General features: G+C 36.3%; 1 protein-coding gene across 1 annotated transcript in view; it reads left to right on the forward strand.

Moving 5' to 3' along the window:
* LOC127163878 (plexin-A4) overlaps nucleotides 1–20,710 on the forward strand; it is a 91,609-nt gene that overhangs the window by 12,157 nt on the left and 58,742 nt on the right. Inside the window, exon 2 of the mRNA XM_051107364.1 lies at nucleotides 1,339–1,439. Within this exon, the coding sequence (XP_050963321.1) occupies nucleotides 1,339–1,439 (101 nt within the window). The remainder of the gene's footprint in view (nucleotides 1–1,338; nucleotides 1,440–20,710) is intronic.

A 20,710-nucleotide genomic window follows, 5' to 3' on the forward strand; every position in this document is an offset into this window, starting at 1 on the left:
AAATAGTTGTATCTCAACCAAACACCGTCCTAACCTAACAAACCATACAAGATATACATGATGTATAAATCTCAAATACAAAAAAATGGACCCTTATGACTGGTTTTGTAGTCCAGGGTCACATATGAGGTGCCTCTGTAAAAAAGCAGTAGATAATTCAATCTAGTAGTAGCATAAAGAAAACACTTGACAATAAAAGCACTCCACAAAAGCTGAAATGTCCTCACATCCCCTCACAAAAACATTTACCAGCCGAATAGGCGTCATGACATTGTTGATTTAGTTTTTCTGCATTGTTTCGAACTCTGTATAGTTTGTGTCATATGTCCAAATTATTTCACATAAATGTCACTGAGATATCTGTAGGAATGTTCCCGAAAGAGAAATAGTTTGACAGAACTTCAAGACAAAGCAAGCAGTAAACACTTTGATGGATGAGCACTGACAACAGAACAAGAGCGAGGTGTTTAAATATGAGCCGTGATTCACGGCGACCGGTCACCGTGCTCTTATATAAATGTTATAGTCAAATCTTCTCAATCTTAAAACGCCAAGCCTGACTGAAATGGAAAAAAGGACCTGTTTCTTTCTTAAAAAATAAAAACGCCACTGTGGTGAGGTTAGTAATGATGTCATCTGTCATTCGTCCTGCCTGACCGCTCTGGACCTATCGGCTGTCATCTAAGCTGTGATTGACAGTAGTCATCCACCAGTGACAAGTCATCAATCAAAGCAAAAGAAAACTGAGGGCTCTGGGCCGTATCCATGGAGACAGGAATGGCAAAGGGTCCTCGCCTCCCCAGCTCTTACATGTGTATTTCAGTGCAGATCTCTTCTTCGGTTTGGCTCTGTTCGATATGCTTCCCCTCAGCTCCACAGCGCCTCTCCTTCTCTCAAGTGTTAATTGGCTGTAAACGGTAAGATGCACTAGCTAGAGTTGGTGTCCCAGGATGAGCTCTCTTGGCAGATCCTTATCCCGCTGTGTGTGATGAAACACCACATTTAGCAGATGTGCACATGTGTTTTCATGAACCGTGTGTTCTTTGCCTCTCTGGAAGTCTCTTTGCTTTGTTTGAGTACAAGCTATTATCAGTTTCATCATGATTTTAAAGCGAGACAAAAACAGTCTTCAATTTAAATCTCAGCATATTATATATTTTTATTACAGATTTTTATGCACAGATTTCATTGATTTCATGAAAGTGTTCATTTTCAGTAGGATTTGAGGTCAACTTGTCCACCTCCAATGTTGCAGTCAGTGTGAAGACCCCTTAAGAGACATAAATGAATCAGAGTCACCCTTCATAACGTAACTTCTCTCTGTTTCTCTGTCTGCAGCTGACCCGTGTCCCAGTGGAGGCCTGCGAGCAGTATTCGTCCTGTAAAGAGTGTCTGGGATCTGGAGATCCCCACTGCGGCTGGTGTGTGCTTCACAGCATGTGAGTACAACCTTCCTGCACTTTGCGTGGCTTTGCTTCATCCTGTATACCAGAGCCTGTTATATTTACTCAAGGTGTTCCACAGGGTTCAGTGTTGGGTCCACTCTTATTTATTATTTATATGCTACCTCTTGGTCACACTTGTATATATCCACAAAATGTGTCACTATTCATCCCCCTTCTGAACTCATTAAATGTACACAAAAGTTCTTATTCATGCTTTAGTTAAATCATGGATTGATTATTGTAATTCTCTATTATTCGGTCTTCCTGCAAAACAACTTTACATATTACAGTTAATTCAGAACACAGCTGCTCGGATTGTTACTTACTCACATACCTCTAATCACATAACTCCCATTCTTTTCCAACTATATTGGCTTCCTGTTCATTATTGCATACAATACAACATTTTGCTGCTCACCTGTTAAGCTCTTACCTATTAATCTGGCTCCTTTTATCTTTCAAATCTGTTGTACATTTCTTCATGTTCCTTGAAATCATCTTTTGCAGACTTATTGAGAGTTCCAAATTTCAAGTTGAGTTCCTTTGTTGGTAGGGCTTTTAGTTGTGCAGCGCCAACATTTTGGAATTCCTTGCCACTAAACATTTGCCAGCTGGATTCTGTTTCCTGCTTTAAAGCTCAGATTAAAATTTATCTGTTCAGAATAGCTGTTAGTGGTTTGAATGTTTGATTTGTTTGTCTGTGTGATTTGTATAGCTTTGTATTTTAGATTGTTTTGTTTTTTATTGCCTTCCTATTATGATGTACAGTGTCCTTGAATGTCTTGAAAGGCTCCTAAAAATTGTATATTATTATGTAGACAAACTCCTGAAAATCATATAAAGGAAGTACAAGATTTGTACTAGATGTTGGTTACAGGGATAGTCCAACCAGTAATGAAAATTCTGTCATTATTTACTCACCCTGATGTTGTTCCAAACATGTACAGTTGAAGTCAAAAGTTTACATACACCTGGCAGAATCTGCAAAATGGTAATTATTTTACCAAAATAAGAGGGATCATACAAATGCATGTTATTTTTTATTTCGTACTGAATTGAATAAGATATTTTACATAACAGACGTTTTTAGTCCACAAGAGAAAATAATAGTTGAATTCATAAAGAATATTTGAGTTCATGAGTCTCTGTTTGTCCTAAACAGTTAAACTGCCTACTGTTCTTCAAAAAAATCCTTCAGGTCCCACAAATTCTTTGTTTTTCATCAGTTTTTATGTATTTTGTGTATATCAAATGCTCACTGATGCTTTAGATGGAAACACGATGCATTAAGAGCCAGAGGGTGAAAACTTTTGAACCGATGGAAGATGTGTACATTTTCTTATTTTGCTTAAATATTATATATATATATATATATATATATATATATTATTTAGTACTGCCCTTCAGAAACTACTTGCATGTTTCCCAGAAGACAAAATAATTTAAGTTTGCCCTTATCTTCAAATTCCAAAAGTTTTCACCCCCCGGCTCTTACTGCATCAGTGAACATTTGAACCATCTGTAATAGTTGCATGTGAGTCCCTCAGTTGTCCTCAGTGTAAAAAGATGGATCTAAAAATCATACAGTCATGAACAACTATCACTAAACAAAAAATCATTCAGGTAACAACACAGTATTAAGAATCAAGTGTATGTAAAATTTTAAACAGGGCCGTTTTTATAAATTCAACTATTATTGTCTCTTGTGGATTATATGTTAATGTCTTTTATGTGAAATATCTTATTCAGGCCAGTAACATGCATTTTGTAAGAGCCCTCTTATTTTTTGCAGATTCTGCAAGGTGTATGTAAACTTTTGACTTCAGCTGTATGACTTTCTTTGGAATGTGGATCGTAAGGTTTTAAAAAATGTTGGTTACCAAACCGTTTCCATTCTCATTGACTTCCATTATACAGTGGAAGTCAATGGCAGCTAAAACTGGTCACCAACATCTTTCGAAATATCTTTTTTTGTTTGTGTGTTCTGCAGATGTATAGAGATTTGGAATGGCATTGAGTAAATAATACAATTTTCACTTTTGAGTAGATTATCCATTTAAGAGGCGTGTGGCATGATATGTTCTCATTTAGAGTAATTCAAGTAAGTCACATTTAAGTAAGTGTGTGGCCTTAGAGTTGGGGAACAGCTCTCTTTACCACCTCACATTTTTCCAACTAATGGATCTCAGACACGTGCACACACATGGAAAGACGTAAACACAAATACTCGTACACGGCCACCTTTCCACCCACTGTGTAGAAAGCCAGGGTGATGGATGCTTCAAGCCCTCAAGGGATAGCCACATTTCCCACTTCACTGTAAATTGAAAATTGGATTCTTGTCCTCCTTTGAGAACCCTAGAGGGGTGTGTGTGTCGTTGTGCGCCATGGTGATCTCAAGCTTTCTCACATCTCCACAGCTCCATGTTCAATGAAGCCTAGGTTTTAAAACACTCTATGCACACATCACCCGTGCCACCAAGGAGCGACAGGGCCAGAGCAGGTCTAGCAGACATTGGCAGTGTTTCAGGCCTAAAGCAACGTTATGCTCTTAAGTGCAGGAGAAAGAGCGGTAGAGTGAGGAGAAGTAAAGAGATGTGTAGAGATTCAAGGCCTATCTCTCTCTGTCTCTCTCAGGGCTTTTGAGTGCTCTAGACGCGACAGGGGCCATGGGCATGGCGTTTGCCACATGGCTGCCCAAGGTCAGGCATGCTTAAAATCTCACACTCGTCTGTCTCTCACCCTCCTGTTCTGTCTCGCTCCCCCTTGCTTTTGTAAAAGTGAGAGCTGCATTAGTGCTGGACAGTGAGACAGGTGCTCAAATGGCCTGTGCATGTATCGTTTCCTCCTGAGATGTTTGATAGTTTTGGTCTTGAGCTTTGTTGCTTAACATCAGCACTTCCTGATACAGCCGATGTTCAAAGAACAGTTGAATTGAGCCACTTTGTACTTCTTGTAGCTGACATTAGTATACTCAGTTATTTATTTTTATTTTATTTAGCTGTTTTACAAATTATTTGCTCTGATCATTATATTTAAATCGTATATTTATTCATTCATTCCTTTAGCCATTTAGCTGTTTATTTCACTATTAGCAATTGTGGCTTTTTTTAGTCATTTATGATGTCTGCATTTAAATCACATAATTTGTATTTGTATTAATGATTTTATTTATTAGTCATTTAGCATTTTACCCATTTAGTAATTTATTTAGGAGTATTTATTTTAACCATATTTAAATAACATATGTATTTTATGTGTAATTTATTAGCCATTTAAACATTTATTTAGATATTTATTCATGTAGTCGCAGTTTTTTTATTTTAATATCTCACAAGTAAATATTTAAATGCTAAATACAAATCACATAAAAACACACATTTGACTTGGGAATTCTCATGACTCGTGAAGATGTGAGATCAATAGAGTTTATAAACATCACAGATTGACCTATTGATTCAGGTGCAGTTGACGGCAGGTGTGCAGTCAGTGTTGTTGCAAAGTAGATTGTGTTGTTATACATTCTGAGTTTTATTTTATTTTAGAGCATGACGTTATTAGTTTTGGATCGAGTCCTGTATTCGCACTGTGGGAATAGGCTGATCAGCTTGCCATGATTGTCCATGAAGGAAGGAGGTCATTTGTGACTGAAAACTGTGCAGCTAGAGTGAGCTGCCTCTTTCTCTCCTTCACTCTGTCATTTCTCTCTGTCCTCTGGCAGCAGAAACAGTGTCAAGTGTACACGGGACACAATGCTAATAAAAACAGCAGCAGTTTGTTGTTTAGCCTCAGGTGGTAGAAGGGCCAGCACTAGCAGGAGGTCTTCATGTTGGTTGGCAACACAAGCAGTACGGCTGCATCTGCAGAGGCCAAACCTCGCTTCCATTCAGGCCCTGTGTCGCTTCTTATTTTGGACTCTTTTGTCTCTGCATTTTTCATATCGCCATTCTATTCGTCCCTTCTGTGTTTTTCATTACTTTCTCATAGCACTCTCTCCTCTCCCATGGCCTCATGCCCAGAGAAAGTGAACAGCACCGCTCTCTGATGGAGTCAGGCAATCCGACCTGGCCTCCCTGGGTCCCCGGCTGATTGATTGCCCTGGAGTTTACCTTTCCCATCCTCTCCTCCCCTGCATACTTAACCAGGGTCCCTGTAACTCGAGTCCTGCCCAGAGAGGGCTCTCTCACGCCAGGCATGACTCCTGCCAGTGCTCCCGCTATTTGTCCGCTGTAATCTATCTTTTTTCATGGGTAATGATGCTTAAAACAGCATATCTTTACACTGATATGCCACAAAGAGATTCTCTGTCATGCTGCAACTGTATGGTTGTCTTTTTAATGAGAGATGAAAGACACCGTAAACAGATCAATAGAGAAGTGCAGAGATCAGATGGACTAGACTTCTCACCCCGATCATTTCAGAGAGTTTGAGAGATCTATCTGTTTCTGTCTGTCTGAGAGATGTAGTTCTAAGGTTCATTCTGTTCTGTAGTCATTCTGTCTATTGTTCTAGCTATCATTTTATGTATCATATTATCGTTAATTGAAATAAAGCTAAAGGATCATTCTGTGTCAACTCAGCCAGAAGTCAATTCAAATTTTGTTTTGTAGAAAGACAAACAGATGTAGTGATGAAAACCTAAATATTACATTTCAAATGGATAAAATGGGTAAAATTCAACAAATTTGAACATGGAGCTGCTTTGAATTCCCCATTTCTATGGGAATGAAGTATATGGGGCCTTGAAAATTAAGATTTCAAAAGTAAAGCTTATTAAGAATCTAGATGAATATTAAAATACCTTGAATACTTTTAGAGTTACAGGCATGCGAACTTTGGATGAAGAAGATCACTCGGGTATGTTCTATGCAGTTGTGTTCATAGAAAATCATGAGGTACATTTCTAGTTTCAACATTATTTGTTCTTTAGATATTCCTTTTTAAAAAGAAAAAAGTATTAGCTGTATGCAAAGTGACCCACATTTGTTTTTTGACCGCAGTTAGCCAATTCATGGAGCCACATTAAGATCTCCATATCTGTAGGACTGAACCATCGAGGGCCTATAAAATGATAAGATACTACAAGGAAAGTTTGTTAAGAACTAGCATCTAAATAGATATTAAGATATCTTTATTACTTATTGAGTTACAGGCATGCAAACTAGAGGCAAAAAAGTGCTTTTTGCCATTTTTTTTTTAACACCATTGGCATATAATGAATCATCAAAATCATCCAATTTTACTAACAGACCTAGCAATCTGTGTGTAAAAATAAAATAATGATGCTTTTTAAAGTCCTGTAAATTAGCTCTAAATCTCATGTGAAAATTGTCATTTTGACACCCCTGTACAAAATAGTGGGTTACTCAGTAAATATACATATGTGACATTTCATATTTTGGCTTTCATCACTATTTATATTTGTCTTTCTGCAGAAAAACATGAACAAAATGGGGAAGATCTGACATGGAATGACCCTTGAATAAAATGAAACAATTCATTTAAAATATAAAAATAACAAATTAGAAATGTTGCCTTAACTGAAAAAAGTCTAAAGTAAATGACACACAAAAAAAATAAAATAAAAAGAATAAAAATGACAAAGGCACATGCAAGTACTTAAACTAAAATTAAAATGGAAGTATAAAAAGGCTGATTCAAAATATGAATTACTATTAGTGTATAAAATACTAAAATAACACTCCAATAAAGCACTTTTGTGAGCTGTTTGATGCTTTAAGTTCATATAAGAAACTCGATTCAAAAAAGTGAAAAACTCTGTAATTTGTGTTTATTTTTCAACATGTCAGAAATCACACAAAACACAGTGTCAAGAGGGAAACAGTGCCGTTATCACCTTAAGGAACCATGTCTAGCTGCTCTGATCTTTAATCCACTTTTGTCGGTGTAACTCGGTGTACAAAGCATATTAGGAAAGGCACAGGAGCCAATAATAAATTAGCTAAGTAAAAGCTAAAAATAATTCATTTAGAAATCTTTTTAACGAGAACTGAAATTAATAATAATTGGTTAATTTTTGCTCATCTTAGTAGACCGTAGCACTGCCTCTGCTAACTCATACAATTACTCTTCCTCTGTGAAGAAAACCCCAGTTACCATAGCTACCCGTGGATTTCTATAGAGAAGAAAAACGAAGAGGAATATCTGCTATTTATGGCAAGAAATAAGTTTTTGTGCGTTTTGGGGGAAAAAAACCCTGAAAATTCAACATTATTAGAGATCAGTACCAAATTCAAGCATGTTGGCTTAGAAACAGCAGCTTTTAGGTATGATTCATGCCTGTTCCACAAGGCACTAGTTTAACACCAGGGTTAGAGGTTTTTTCAGATCACTCAAGGAAGTCGTTAGCTCTTTTTCCCTTCTCTGTCTCTCTCATGACTCTTCTGACACATCAAATAGCATGAAACAGACTAATAGCACAAAGCAACAGAGTTTCAGAGGGCTGCTTTGTGTTAAGTGAGGTCAATATGTTGGCCAGCAGAGCATAAATATAGTAATCTAGACTGTTAGAGAGCAGAACTCTGTGATGAGACAGATTACTCCAGTCCTCAAGAGGGATGCAAAAGTCAACAGACTTCCACACAGTCACCAGAGAGAGAAAGAAAACAACACGCTGTAGGGATGGATGGATGGCTGGGCTTATTTGCTCAACTTGCACTACTATTGATCATGGGGAAAATGGAGCAGAGGGGTGAAGGGTCAGGGGGTCCATTTTAGTGTGTGTGTGAGTGTGTAATCCACTTGGGAAGATTGTGTGTCACTAAATTAACAATGCATTAACTCTCAGGATGCTTGGCTCTGACCTTCAGTTTGTAGACTGGATCGCCACTCAGATCCTTAGAACCTCAGTTTTTTTTTCTTTTACCACTGGTGAACAGTGTAAACGAATCCTACATCTTGATTCCATGAAAATCTAATTGACTGGATTCAGCTGTGTCGAAATGATGAGAAAGAAAGAAATCTGAAGCCTTGAATGCAAAATGGCCACTTTTCATCAAAATGTGAGGCAACAACAACACCTTTAAAATATGCTTTACAGCTATAAGACCGTCTGATTGCATAGCAAGGGAGAAAAGACAAATATCTGTGAGTTGCTGCTTAGTTAAGAGGCTCTCTGCAAGTTTGTTGTTTCCAATCAACCTTCAGATAACCTTCCCTCTCGCTGTCAACACAGGAGCAAAGCCGCCTGCTTCAGACTTGTGTTTACCCAGAAGATCTCCAGAAGAGTCTGTTAGTCTTGGAAAACAGGACCAGAGAGGCAAAAATCAATAACTCTAGGAGAAGGGGAGGGCGCTGCCCAAGTTTAAATGTTCAGATGTGTAATTTATGAAGCGGTTTGTTTACTTGTTAAGGCTTTCATTTTCCGTCTGAACCCTCTCTGGCCCTTTGACTTGAAGAGGATGATTTGTTCTTGTTTGTTAGAGAAGAGATTGAGTTTTTTATGTGTGATAAGACATTTAATATTGTTGTGTATATATATAAACCTTCACAAAATTAGCACATTTTTAGACTATTTATTTCAAAAATACCATTGTAATCAGCATAGTATTATGTGAATGAAGGATGTTTGCATTTTGTCAATCTGTGGATTCTATAGTATTCATTTAATTTTATAATCCCAGATTGAGTGGAAAACGTATTCACCACAGTTTAACGACATTACATCCATCCCTGACGATCGCACTCGTTCCCGAGGGCTGCGATGAATAACTCCCCTGACTGCTTTACAAATGTCGTGGAAACATTGCCAGAATGTTTCGCAGGCAGTCGTTTTGCATAGGGTGTAAATGAGCAGCGATTGTGATGCTTTGGAATGGCGTGGAGACGGATAGGCTGTAAATCATAATTAAGACAGGGAAAATAAGGCTGTCAGATTTCCGTCTCTCTTTTCGAAGAAGGCTGACAGGCTGAGACTGGAGCAGATTGACAGAGATGCAAATTCACACTCCATTATAATATCTTTATGTATCTTTATTAGGATAGGGATGAGATGGATATTATTTTGGGGCATATCAAGAATATCAATATGTCTCTATCCATGAGGAGCTTTGACAGCTTGTTACCGAGGCTTTATGAGAGATGAGATCATAGTTTAAAACTGTAATGGTCATGTCCTTCAGGAACAAACTTTACAGATTGCATCCCCAAGTGACTAGGGTTTATTTTATTTTATTTTAGTTTGTCTTTATTCTGAAAATGCTGCTGCTATGACCTCAGTTATGGTTAGCATTAAAGGATTAGTTCACTTCCAGAATAAAAAAATTCCTGATAATTTACTAACCCTCATGTCATCCAAGATGTTCATGTTTTTCTTTTTTCAGTCAAAAAGATATTAAGGTCTTGAAGAAAACATTCCATGATTTTTCTCCATATAGTGTACTTCAGAGGTGGCCAATGGGTTGAAGGTCCAAATGCGACCCTGGAACACAAAACCAGTCATAAGGGTCAATTTTTCAAAATTGAGATTTATACATCACCTGAAAGCTGAATGAAATAAGCTTTCTAATGATGTATGGTTTGTTAGGATAGGACAATATTTGTTCGAGATACAACTATTTGAAAATCTGGAATCTGAGGGTGCAAAAAAATCAAAATATTGAGAAAACTGCCTTTAAAGTTGTCCAAAAAAGTTCTTAACAATGTATATTACTAATCAAAAATTAAGTTTTTATATATATTTACAGTAGGAATTTTACAAAATATCTTCATGGAACATGATCTTACTTAATTTCCTAGTGATTTTTGCCCTTAAAGGAAAATCAATAATTTTGACCCATACAGTGTATCTTTGGCTATTGCTACAAATATACCCCAGCGACTTAAGACTGGTTTTGTGGTCCAGGGTCACAAATTGACTCTTACAAAGTAAGAGTCTTATCTATCAAAACAATCAGTCATTTTCTAAAAAATAATAATAATAATAATAATAATATACTTTTAACCACACCTTCATATATGTACTCCAGTTTAAAAAGGTAGGGTAGGGTGAAAAACTACATCTAATTTTTTTCTCCACTTGAAACACATCTAGCATTGTTGTTTTACCTTTTTTGTAAAGGGCGTTTGACTTTCTTTGCATGTTCACTTTGTAAACACTGGGTCGGTACGTCCACCTACGTCACGTGTGACCTTTTTAACATGACTACGTAATGTGTGGTCGAGCTAGTGCAAAATGAGCATTTGTGGTTAAAAAGCTTAGAAATTTTCAATTTTTTTAGAAAATGACTGATCGTTACGCTTGATAAGACACTTATTCCTCGTCTGGGATTGTGTAGAGCCCTTTTAAGCTACATTGAAACTGCAACTTGGACCTTCAACCCTTGTCCATCATATGGAGAAACATCATAGAATGTTTCCCTCAAAAAAATTAATTTCTTTTCGACTGAAGAATGAAAGAAATTAACATCTTGGATGACGTGGGGTGAGTAAATTATCAGGAATTACTCCTTTAATAACTTCTTAATTTACATGCATATAACCTTGTCCACTAGCAAGTCTGTGTCTATTCTGAAATGCTTTACCTTGTCGTCCAGAACTTGTGTTTGTGTGGCTAGACTGGGAGAGGTTTTAAAGCAATTCTCTTTGATCCACTGTGCTGTATATGTGTGTGCGTTTATTGAAAGCTAAGGCTTTGTTTATGCCACTAAAAGATCCTCTCCCATATGTACGGCTTCAGTGCGGCATACACTTCTGTGCGTCTGTCTTTAACCATGAAATCAAATTGACATCATAATGGTGACGCACATGCACGTCCACGGTACTATCAGCAGGCGCAATTTATTCTTAGTGCATTCCACTTGGGCCTGTCAAGTCAGCCCTGAGTTGTTTTAGACCCAAAACACGCACGCCACCCTCTGTGCCCAGCAGAGAGTGGCGTCTCCCCGGGGAAGCGGGACCGGCTCAGTCGCCCCTGGTGCTGAACTCCTAAAGAGCATGGGAGGAGGAGTTTGCGGCTGGCTGAGAGAAAGGAACATGCTCCAAAAGTGACGGAGGCATCAGGACAGAACTACAGCCACACTCACGACTGTCAGCGAGATCTCTCAGAGAGCAGGCAGTCCTACACGACTCAACCTATCCCTCACTGTCACCATGCTGTCACCAGAGAAAGAGCAGGAGACACGGAGAGAGAGAAGGCAAAGGGGAGAGGGGGTAGAAGACAGCAAGCGGGGTGGCCTGTCCTGGTGTGACAGAGCGTGAACTAGACATGGAGACAGACACACCTGAGAGAGGAAGAGAGAGAGTGTGCAGGCATTGATTGAAAAGACAGGAAATAGATGTGGAGGAAGTTAAAGGAGTAGTTCAAGCAAAAATGAAAATTCTGTCTTTATGTATTCATCGGCATGTCGTATCCAAACAACATTACTGTCCGTCTTCCAGAAGCGAAAAGAAATTTTGAAATTCAAATTTCATCTTTTGCCGTTTAACAGAAGTTAGTCAGTCATACATTTTGGAGTGACACCAAGATAGGAATTACCTAATTTTAATTTAGTTTATAATTCATTATTTTCTTATTACACTAACAATGAGTCTGTTTTACGGTATACGTTAATCTTTGTTAGTTAGCAAAAACATAACATGTAAGTTTAGATATGTTACATGATATTATCAGATGCAACTTTTGATTTTATTAATGCATTAGTAAATGTTCAAATTAACAATGATTAATAAATGCTTTAGAAGTATTTTTCATTGTTAGCTCATCAACAGTTTGGGATCAGTAAGATTTTTTATGTTTTAAAGTCTTTTCTGCTTATTAAGGCTGTTTTGATTGAAAAACAGAAAAAATAATATTTAATTTAATTAATAATATTTAATTTAGAATAGTTCTTTTCTATTTGAATATACTTTAAAATAGAATATATTTGTGTGATGCAAAGCTGAATGTTCAGCATCGTTACTCCAGTCTTAAATGTCACATGATCCTTCACATGATCATTTTAATATGCTGATTTATTATCAATGTTGAAAACGGCTGTGCTGCTTAATATTTTTTTGGAATTTTTTTGATGAATAAAACATTAAAAAGAACAGCTTTTATTTAAAATAGAAGTCTTTTGTAACAATATACACTACTGTTCAAAGAAATGAATGCTTTTATTTAGCAAGGGTGTGTTAAAGTGATAAAAACTGATAGTAAAGACTAGAAAAGATTTCTATTTTAAATAAATGCTGTTGCCGTGTAACTTTTTATTCATGAAAGAAATCTGGAACTTTGATAAGCGTAAAAGATTCTTTAAAAAACATTTGAATGGCAGTGTAGTTGGAGCTCATGTAGTTAAATGGAACCTTTTTTCAGAATCCATTGATTTAAATCAGTGATTCAAAAACCAAATCGCTAAAGTAAATTGAACTTCTCAGCAGTTTCATGCTACATGAAGTATATTTGAGGTTTGCTATAACCTTTCTGAGCTCCTTTAACAACAAAAACCTCTTGTCACAGTGTGATATAGCAACAAAAGTCATGCTGTTAGAATGTGATTCTAAATTTATCTTGTGAAAAATTTCCTTTTCATGATTTTCCAAGTCTTTGAATGGTCTATAAAGCTGTGGGAATAAACACCGCAGTGAATTATGGAAAGAACATTGCGTTCATCACAGCGGGTGTAGGTTTTTGAACTAGCGCAGGTAGGATACGGAAAGAGACACGGTCCTGTGTTCATCGTAGCCTAATTTTACACAGGTTTCAAATGTCATGCGTGTTTCTCTTTTCCAAACAGCTCCAGAAACGTGATATGCCAGTTCGCAAACTCTTTGTAATTGCCATTCACCTTGCGTTGGCACAGAAGCAAAATGTTTTCATAAATGTTCGACCAGATCAGATTGTTCTCCCTAATTTGAGCGGCACATTGATTTTTCCTCTGGGCACGCGGGACCTGTTGGATCATTCTCTCAGGTGGCTGAAGACCCGCTTGTTTGCCCTTTGTGATAGAGGACAGACGCTCTATCTATAGCACACACACTCTCAAGTTACTCTCCTTTCTTAGGTGGAGTCTTATTGAGTGTGACCTCTTTAAAATGCTTTGTCTAACTTTGAAGACAAAGAGTCTATGTAAATGTCCTCACATCCAGTCTGCCTTTGTCTTTTTGGTCATTCTTAGAGGTGTTCTGTATTTCTTTCTGCTGAAAACTTGGTTAACCCTGTAGCTGAAAGGAAAAAGATCTGCCTGCTCGATCTAAACAGCAAGAGATAAAAAAAAAGAGTTGTAAACGTTCCTCAGAGCTGTATCCTGACAGCCGGAAGGCAGTCACAGGAGATAGATCGGGTGTTAATATGTGCAATGTTTGATCAGATCTGTAGGGGATGTGGTGTTGGAGAAGACAGATAATCTGTTTAATATTAGTAGGGTAAGATGGGTCCCCTGGCCCAGGAGGAACAGGGACAGCAGGGAGATGAGATGAAGGAGCCGGTCTGAGGTGTTTTTGACAGCTCCTGAAATTGCATGCGAGTTTGGAGGCGAGCGCTGCTGCGTCACGGAAAACTTGACGCTTTTATGGCATTGAGATGAATTGTGGGTATTTGTGTGGGTGTGTGCGACTTTGATAGGTAATGTGTCTCTCCAGCTGCGCCGTAGTCTGGAGTCGGATGGATTCAAGTCACATGAAAGTGTTTAGAAATGCAGCTCAGATTCTGAGGTCATGCTGCTTTTAGGCAAGTTTGGTGTTGAAGTAAACAGGGTTGTGAAAAACTACAAAAATCAATGGCAATATTTGTACTGTACTTCCAAATAACCATTAAAATTAAAAAGTTAAAAAAATTAAAAATTACACTACCAAGTTTGGGATCAGTAAAATTTGTAAAGTTTTTAAAGAAGTCTCTTATGCTCATCAAGGATGCATTTGTTTGATCTGAAATGCAGAAAAAAACAGTAATATTACTGCAATTTAAAATACCGGTTTTCTATTTTCTTGTACTTTGAAATATAATTTATTCCTGTGATGCAAAGCTAAATTTTCTGCATCATTACTCCAGTCTTCAGTGTCACATGATCCTTCAGAAATCATTCTAATATGCTGATTTATTATCATTTGTGATGTTTTTTTTTTTGTTTGTTTGGTTTTTTACCTGTGATACTTTTTTCAGGATATTTATTGATGAATGAAAAGTTAAAAAGAACAATGTATCAATTTAAAACATCCTTGCTAATTAAAAGTATTAATTACTTCAAAAAAAAAAAAAAAATATATATATATATATATATATATATATATAAACAAAAGAAAGAAATTTTACTGAACCCAAAATTTTGAACAGTAGTGTGTATTGTTAGAAAAGCTTTCTATTTTAAATATCCAATATAATATTTTAAATATCAAATAAGTATCAATTTAACATCCTTGCTAAATAAAAGTATCAAAGAAAGAAAGAAAGAAAGAAAACATTTGACTCCAAACTTTGAACGGCAGTGTATATTGTTAGAAAAGCCTTCTATTTTAAATAAACACTGTTCTTTTAAACTTTTTATTCATCAAAAAATCCTGAAAAATTCATAGTTTCCCAAAAAAAAAAAAAAGCAACTGTTTCCAACATTGATAATAAATCAGTATATTAAGAATCATGTGACAATGAAGAATGGAATAAATTATAAGTGTATTAAATAGAAAACCATTATATTAAATTCCAATAATATTTCACAATATTACTGTTTTATTTTCTGTATGTTTTATCAAATAAATGCAGCCATTATGAGCATGAGGGATTTCTTTAAAAAAGCATAAAAAATCTTGCCAATCCCAAACTTTTGAAAAGTAGTGTATGTCATCATTTACTTACAACATTTTTTGTTTTTCTATCCATTTCCATATTTTTTGACCTCACACTGGAACCCAGTTGTAACCAAAGCTGTTTGGTTACCAACATTCTTCAAAATATCTTTTGTGCTCCATAAACAAAAAGTAAACTGTAATCCAATAATCATAGTTTTATAAAATGTTAGCTTGCTTGAACTTGTTTGTGATTATAAACCGACCATGCTGTATGATATTGGATTTTATTTTTTGGACACAGTGTAAAGTGAATGTTGCAGCCTGGATGTTTTATGTACAAGCGTTTGTTTGTGTGTCTCAGTATGCCCCAGTGTGTTGGGGTCGTTCCCGGGGTGCTCCACACTAATTTTCCACTCAGCTGAGGTTTGTGGCCCAGTGGGGGGCAGTGGCCCCGAGGTCTCTGCTGGGAATAATCGGGTCAGAGCCACTGGGCTGCGTAATGACTCTCCACGAGTCTCTTCCTCTGTCTCTCTTCTCCCCTCCTTCCTTCCTTCTCTCTGCTTCATGTCTCCCACTTTCCATCCATCCCTCTTCTTTGCTCACTCCATAATGATGGTGACCGACCGGCTTCTCTCTCGCAGGGGGCTCTGAGGGTCTGGCTCACAGCGCTGCCTCTAAATTTAAACCTGCCATTTGTCAGTGTGCCTGCACCTTCTTTTGTCTTCCTTTCTCTCTGGGTATCACTGCATTTTAAAAGCTGCTCATTTTCTATAGGTGCAACTTGGATGGGGTTTGTCTGTCAGGCCACTAGGCAAAAGTTCAGCTCAGTTTTCTCTTCTCGCTCTGTTTTGACACTCTTATCCTTTGGGAAACCGTCCCTGATAACCATTGGGATGAATGCGTATTTAAGTGCATATTCAAATATGCATTGAGTTATCCATAAGTAATTTTAATATGTTACTGTACTATGATATGTAGAGCGTGCACTGGCTACAGTTCAAAAGTCTGTCTTCCAGCAGTAGTAATACAGTACTGTGGCTTTGCTTTTTATATTTTAAGGATAATGGAATTTCAATGAGTTGTTTGGAGTAGAATTGGCTTAGGAACGCTAGGCGTTTCACCGTAAAAGGTTTTTCTTCTGCTATCAAAACTATGACTACTGTGGTAGCATTTTAAAACACTTCCATTTCCAAGGTTATTGTAAAAGGTAGGATCTTAATTATGCTGCTTCCGAAGATTTAGTTTGCTTTTTTAAGCACAGACAGTCTCATTCTTATGAAACCTGCTTCTCCAGTATTTGTCCCATTGGAGCTGTCTTTGCTTCACGCAGCTGGTCAGACCTTGGGAGTTCACACACTTTAAACTCCACTAGGCCACTGTCATCAGTCACACATGAGAAATGTACTTCCTCATGTTTATTATAAATTAGTCTTGGCAAAGTGAGGTTGGCGCTATTTTCCAGTATGAGCCCGAACTCATTCTTACGGTAAATTAACAGTTTTAGTTGCACAGCAAGTGCAACTCTGTTGAATAAAACTCCTTGAGGGATTTATTATTTTACAGAACTTATTAATTTAGCTGCTTCTGGCTGACTCTGTTAGCTGCTTTCTTCAAAAGACATCTGTAGTCTGTCTCTCTCTCTCTGTCTATCTCTGGGTTTGATGTGAAGGGTGGCATTGCAAGTGAAATTAATTTGAGTGCAGTAATTGCAGGTTTTTATTCATTTATTGATGTTCGTTTGTTTATTTGCTGCTCTGCTAGCATGGAAGATGTAATGGTATTTAGGTCAGTGTGTCAGAGAGCAGAGTGAACGGAGGGTCACGAGGGGAACAGGAAGAGAGAGGGCAGCCCAGATGCCAAGGAGGCCGTCCTTGGTGTTTTGCGTGTGCCCACTCCTGCACTCCCGTCTGCTTGATCGCTTTGATGCGATTTCATTTCCTGTTCATTATTCATCAAAGTACCGCATTTCGCCATGTTCGGGCAGCATATACATAACGAGGGAAACAAATTACTCCTTAGTCTTCTAATAGAGCAGTTTACTTTACTAATGATAAGGCATTAAAACAAACCTCCCGCGTGTTGACAGGTGCACGCTGGATGACTTATCAAGGAGATCACCAATTCATTAGATGGAAAAGGAATTGGCAGAGCTGATCACTATCACTATCACTTTTTTTAAAATATATTAATTTATTTCAAAGAAAGAAAGAAAGAAAAAAATTTCGGACCCCAAATTTTGAACGTTAGTGTATATTGTTACAAGAACTTTTATTTTCAATATATGTTGTTCTTTTTAATGTTTTATTCATCAAATATTAAGCAGCACAACTGTTTCCAACACTGATAATAAATCAGCATATTAGAATGATTTTTGAAGGATCATGTGACACTGAAAACTTGAGTACTGATGCTGAAAATTCAGTTTTGCATCACAAGAATAAATTCTATTTTAAAGTATATTAAAAAGGAAAACCACTATTTTAAATAGCAATAATATTTCACAATATTACTGTTTTTCTGTATTTTTAATCAAACAAATGCAACCTTGATTAACTTCTTTAAAAACACAATCTTACTGATCCCAAACATTTGAAAGGTATTTTATAAATAAATAAATAAATATATTGAAATAAATAAATATTGTTCACAATATAACTGGAAATGTGACTAAAGAAAGTAAATAGGCTCAGTTTCATACTCATTTTATTTATCCAATAAATGTTTAATTTATTAAAGGAATGAGATACACAAACATACTGCTATTCATCCTGCTGATATTTGTCTCCGGGCCTTTTACACAAGCTCGTAAATGAAGACTCATAAATGTTTTTACAGTGCTCTCAGGCCATAAGCAGGCATCTCCTTTATAACCCTTTTAAATAAGAAATATTCCCGTTCTCACAAGCAGCACTGACTTGTTTCAGCCACAACATGTCAAAGCCCCTGTAATCTCGAAATTATAAACAGACAACCCTCATACGCCACCTATTGGTGAGAAAGAATACTGTCTGTGTTTAAACAGGCTTCACTGCCCACATACTTTCCTGTAGTCTTACGTAATGGGTGCGGACGGAGAGGGACTTGTTAGGTGTGATGTTTCATTAAAGGCCTTTGACAAGTGCGTCTAACTGTGGGATGCACGGCCCCGACAAATCATCCAGAGACTCGCACAAGACAGTTTGTCTCTCCCACAGCGCTCTGAGAATGCTGCACACTCTCTCTCGTTTTACAGTTCAATGTTTCACCACCCATAGCTTCCAAGTAGCATAAGTGTGTGTTTGAACACGTAGTACACGGCATGCTTATTAAATCAGCTGCAGAAAGGGGATTCAGGCAGTGTGATTGGAACTACAAAGGAGGCCATTCTGATTAAACGCATCTTAGACCTGCTTAGCACAGAAGCACAGAGAAAGAGGATGATTGTTGCCATTTAAATCTCTTTCGTTTCCTCTTTCATTCAGCAGCAGATTATTCCCATTCTGTTCTCGGAGTTCTCCACGTTAGGCTTCTTAACTTTTCAATTCATTCACTGTCCTGCCTCTCGCTCCCCCCTTCTTTTCTGCAGTGGAAGAAAACCCTGTCACAACTGTCATCCGTTATAAACTTCTCTCTCTCTCGTAAGGACTCTGCGCTGATTCGTAGTTAATTGCTTCACAGATTTGAATAAAGCCAATATGGATTAGTCAGGGGAGTGACAGGCTAAAAAAACCCAGTCAGAGCAGACTGTTTTAGCCAGTTTTGTAAAATCCAAGCAAGTAAAACTTTGAAATGTTTAAGTGTAAGACTCAATTGCATGCTTTCATATGCAGGTATATTTTATAAACGATAAAAAGGACACTGGTGTATTTTATAGATGATTACAAGACTTTTACAATGCTTTATGTATGTATTTTTAATACATTTTTAGGGATGTCAGATCGATTAATCACGGTTAATTGCATCCAAAATAAAACTTATTATGTTTACATAATATATGTGTGTATACTATGTGTGTTTGCGTTTATATATTTTATTTTGGATGCGATTAATTGATTTGACAGCACTGCGTTTTTTAATTCTTTAAGATTTCAAATAAAACCATAAATAATAATAATAATAATATAAATATATAAAAAATTATTTAGACATTATATTTAACTTTAAATATTAACTTTATTGTAATAATTATAAGGACATTTGTGTATTTTATAAATGATTACAAGACTTTTACAAGTTAATTTTACCCAAAAATGTTATATTATATTATATTATATTATATTATATTATTGGTTTAGATTAGATTAGATTAGATTAGATCTTGGTTCTTAAAAATACTAGCTATATATGTATTTGTAATTTTTTTTAGGGCTGTCAAATCGATTAATCACAATTAATTGCATCCAAGTTCATGTTTACATTTATATGTTTGTATATTATGTATATATAAATACATATATATATATATATATATATATATATATATATACTTGTACTTAAATATCTTAAATATATCCTTGTATTTGTGTGTATTATATATACATATAAATATACACAGTACACACACACGTAAACACAAACTTTTATTTTGGATGCAAATAATCAATTTAACAGCTCTGCATTTTTTTAAATCTTTAAAATGTCAATTTAAAAAAAAAAAATTATAATAATAATATATAAATATATAAAATAATGTTTTTAGACATTAGATTTATATTAATACTAACTTTATTTTAATAATTTTAAGGACATGTGTTTACTTTTCTACAGTATGTAATTTTGGTAGTGTGGTCATGTGAAATCCTAGAAATTAGGGCTGCAAAAACAATTAGTCGCAATTAATCGATTCAAAATCAAAGTTTGTTTACATACTATATGTGTGTGTACTGTGTATATTTATTATGTATATATAAATAAACACACATACATGTGTGTAATACATAATAAATATACACAGTACACACACACATATAGTATTTAAACATAAACTTTTATTTTGAATCGATTGATTTCATTTATCGATTCACTTTTATTTTGAATCGACTAATCGTTTTGCAGCCCTACTAGAAATGTTTACATTTAAGACTCAATATTTGTTGTATGTCGTTATATATCTTATTAAAGGACTAGAAGTAATGTCTAAATAAAATTATTAATAAATAATCTTTTTAATGCTATTTTTTTATTAAATATTATACTAATTAACTGCCACAAGGTCCAGAAAAACAGCACACTGTATTGGTGTCTGGGTTCTTTAGCACTAGTTTGCAACTCTGCAAGTCAAGAGTTCAGAACTAAATGTCACTAGTGTAAAATAGTCTTAAACGTGTTTAACCTTCGACCTGTAATCTGATGTGTCTGGATTAGATGTCGCAGTGTTAGGGTGGTCTCCACATCAGCTCTGTGACCCAGCGTTGTGAACGGATAAGAGCGGAGGGTGCTTGGATCTAAAGGGAGGGTCTCTGAGCTCTGATTCTCCCCACCTGCAGAACCCGGGAGCCATGAATACACTTCATTAAGGGTAGAACACAAAGCTGGCTTGTCCCTTGGCCCTTTGGGCCTGC

Source organism: Labeo rohita, chromosome 4 (assembly GCF_022985175.1).
Source record: "Labeo rohita strain BAU-BD-2019 chromosome 4, IGBB_LRoh.1.0, whole genome shotgun sequence".
Classification (NCBI taxonomy): domain Eukaryota; kingdom Metazoa; phylum Chordata; class Actinopteri; order Cypriniformes; family Cyprinidae; genus Labeo; species Labeo rohita.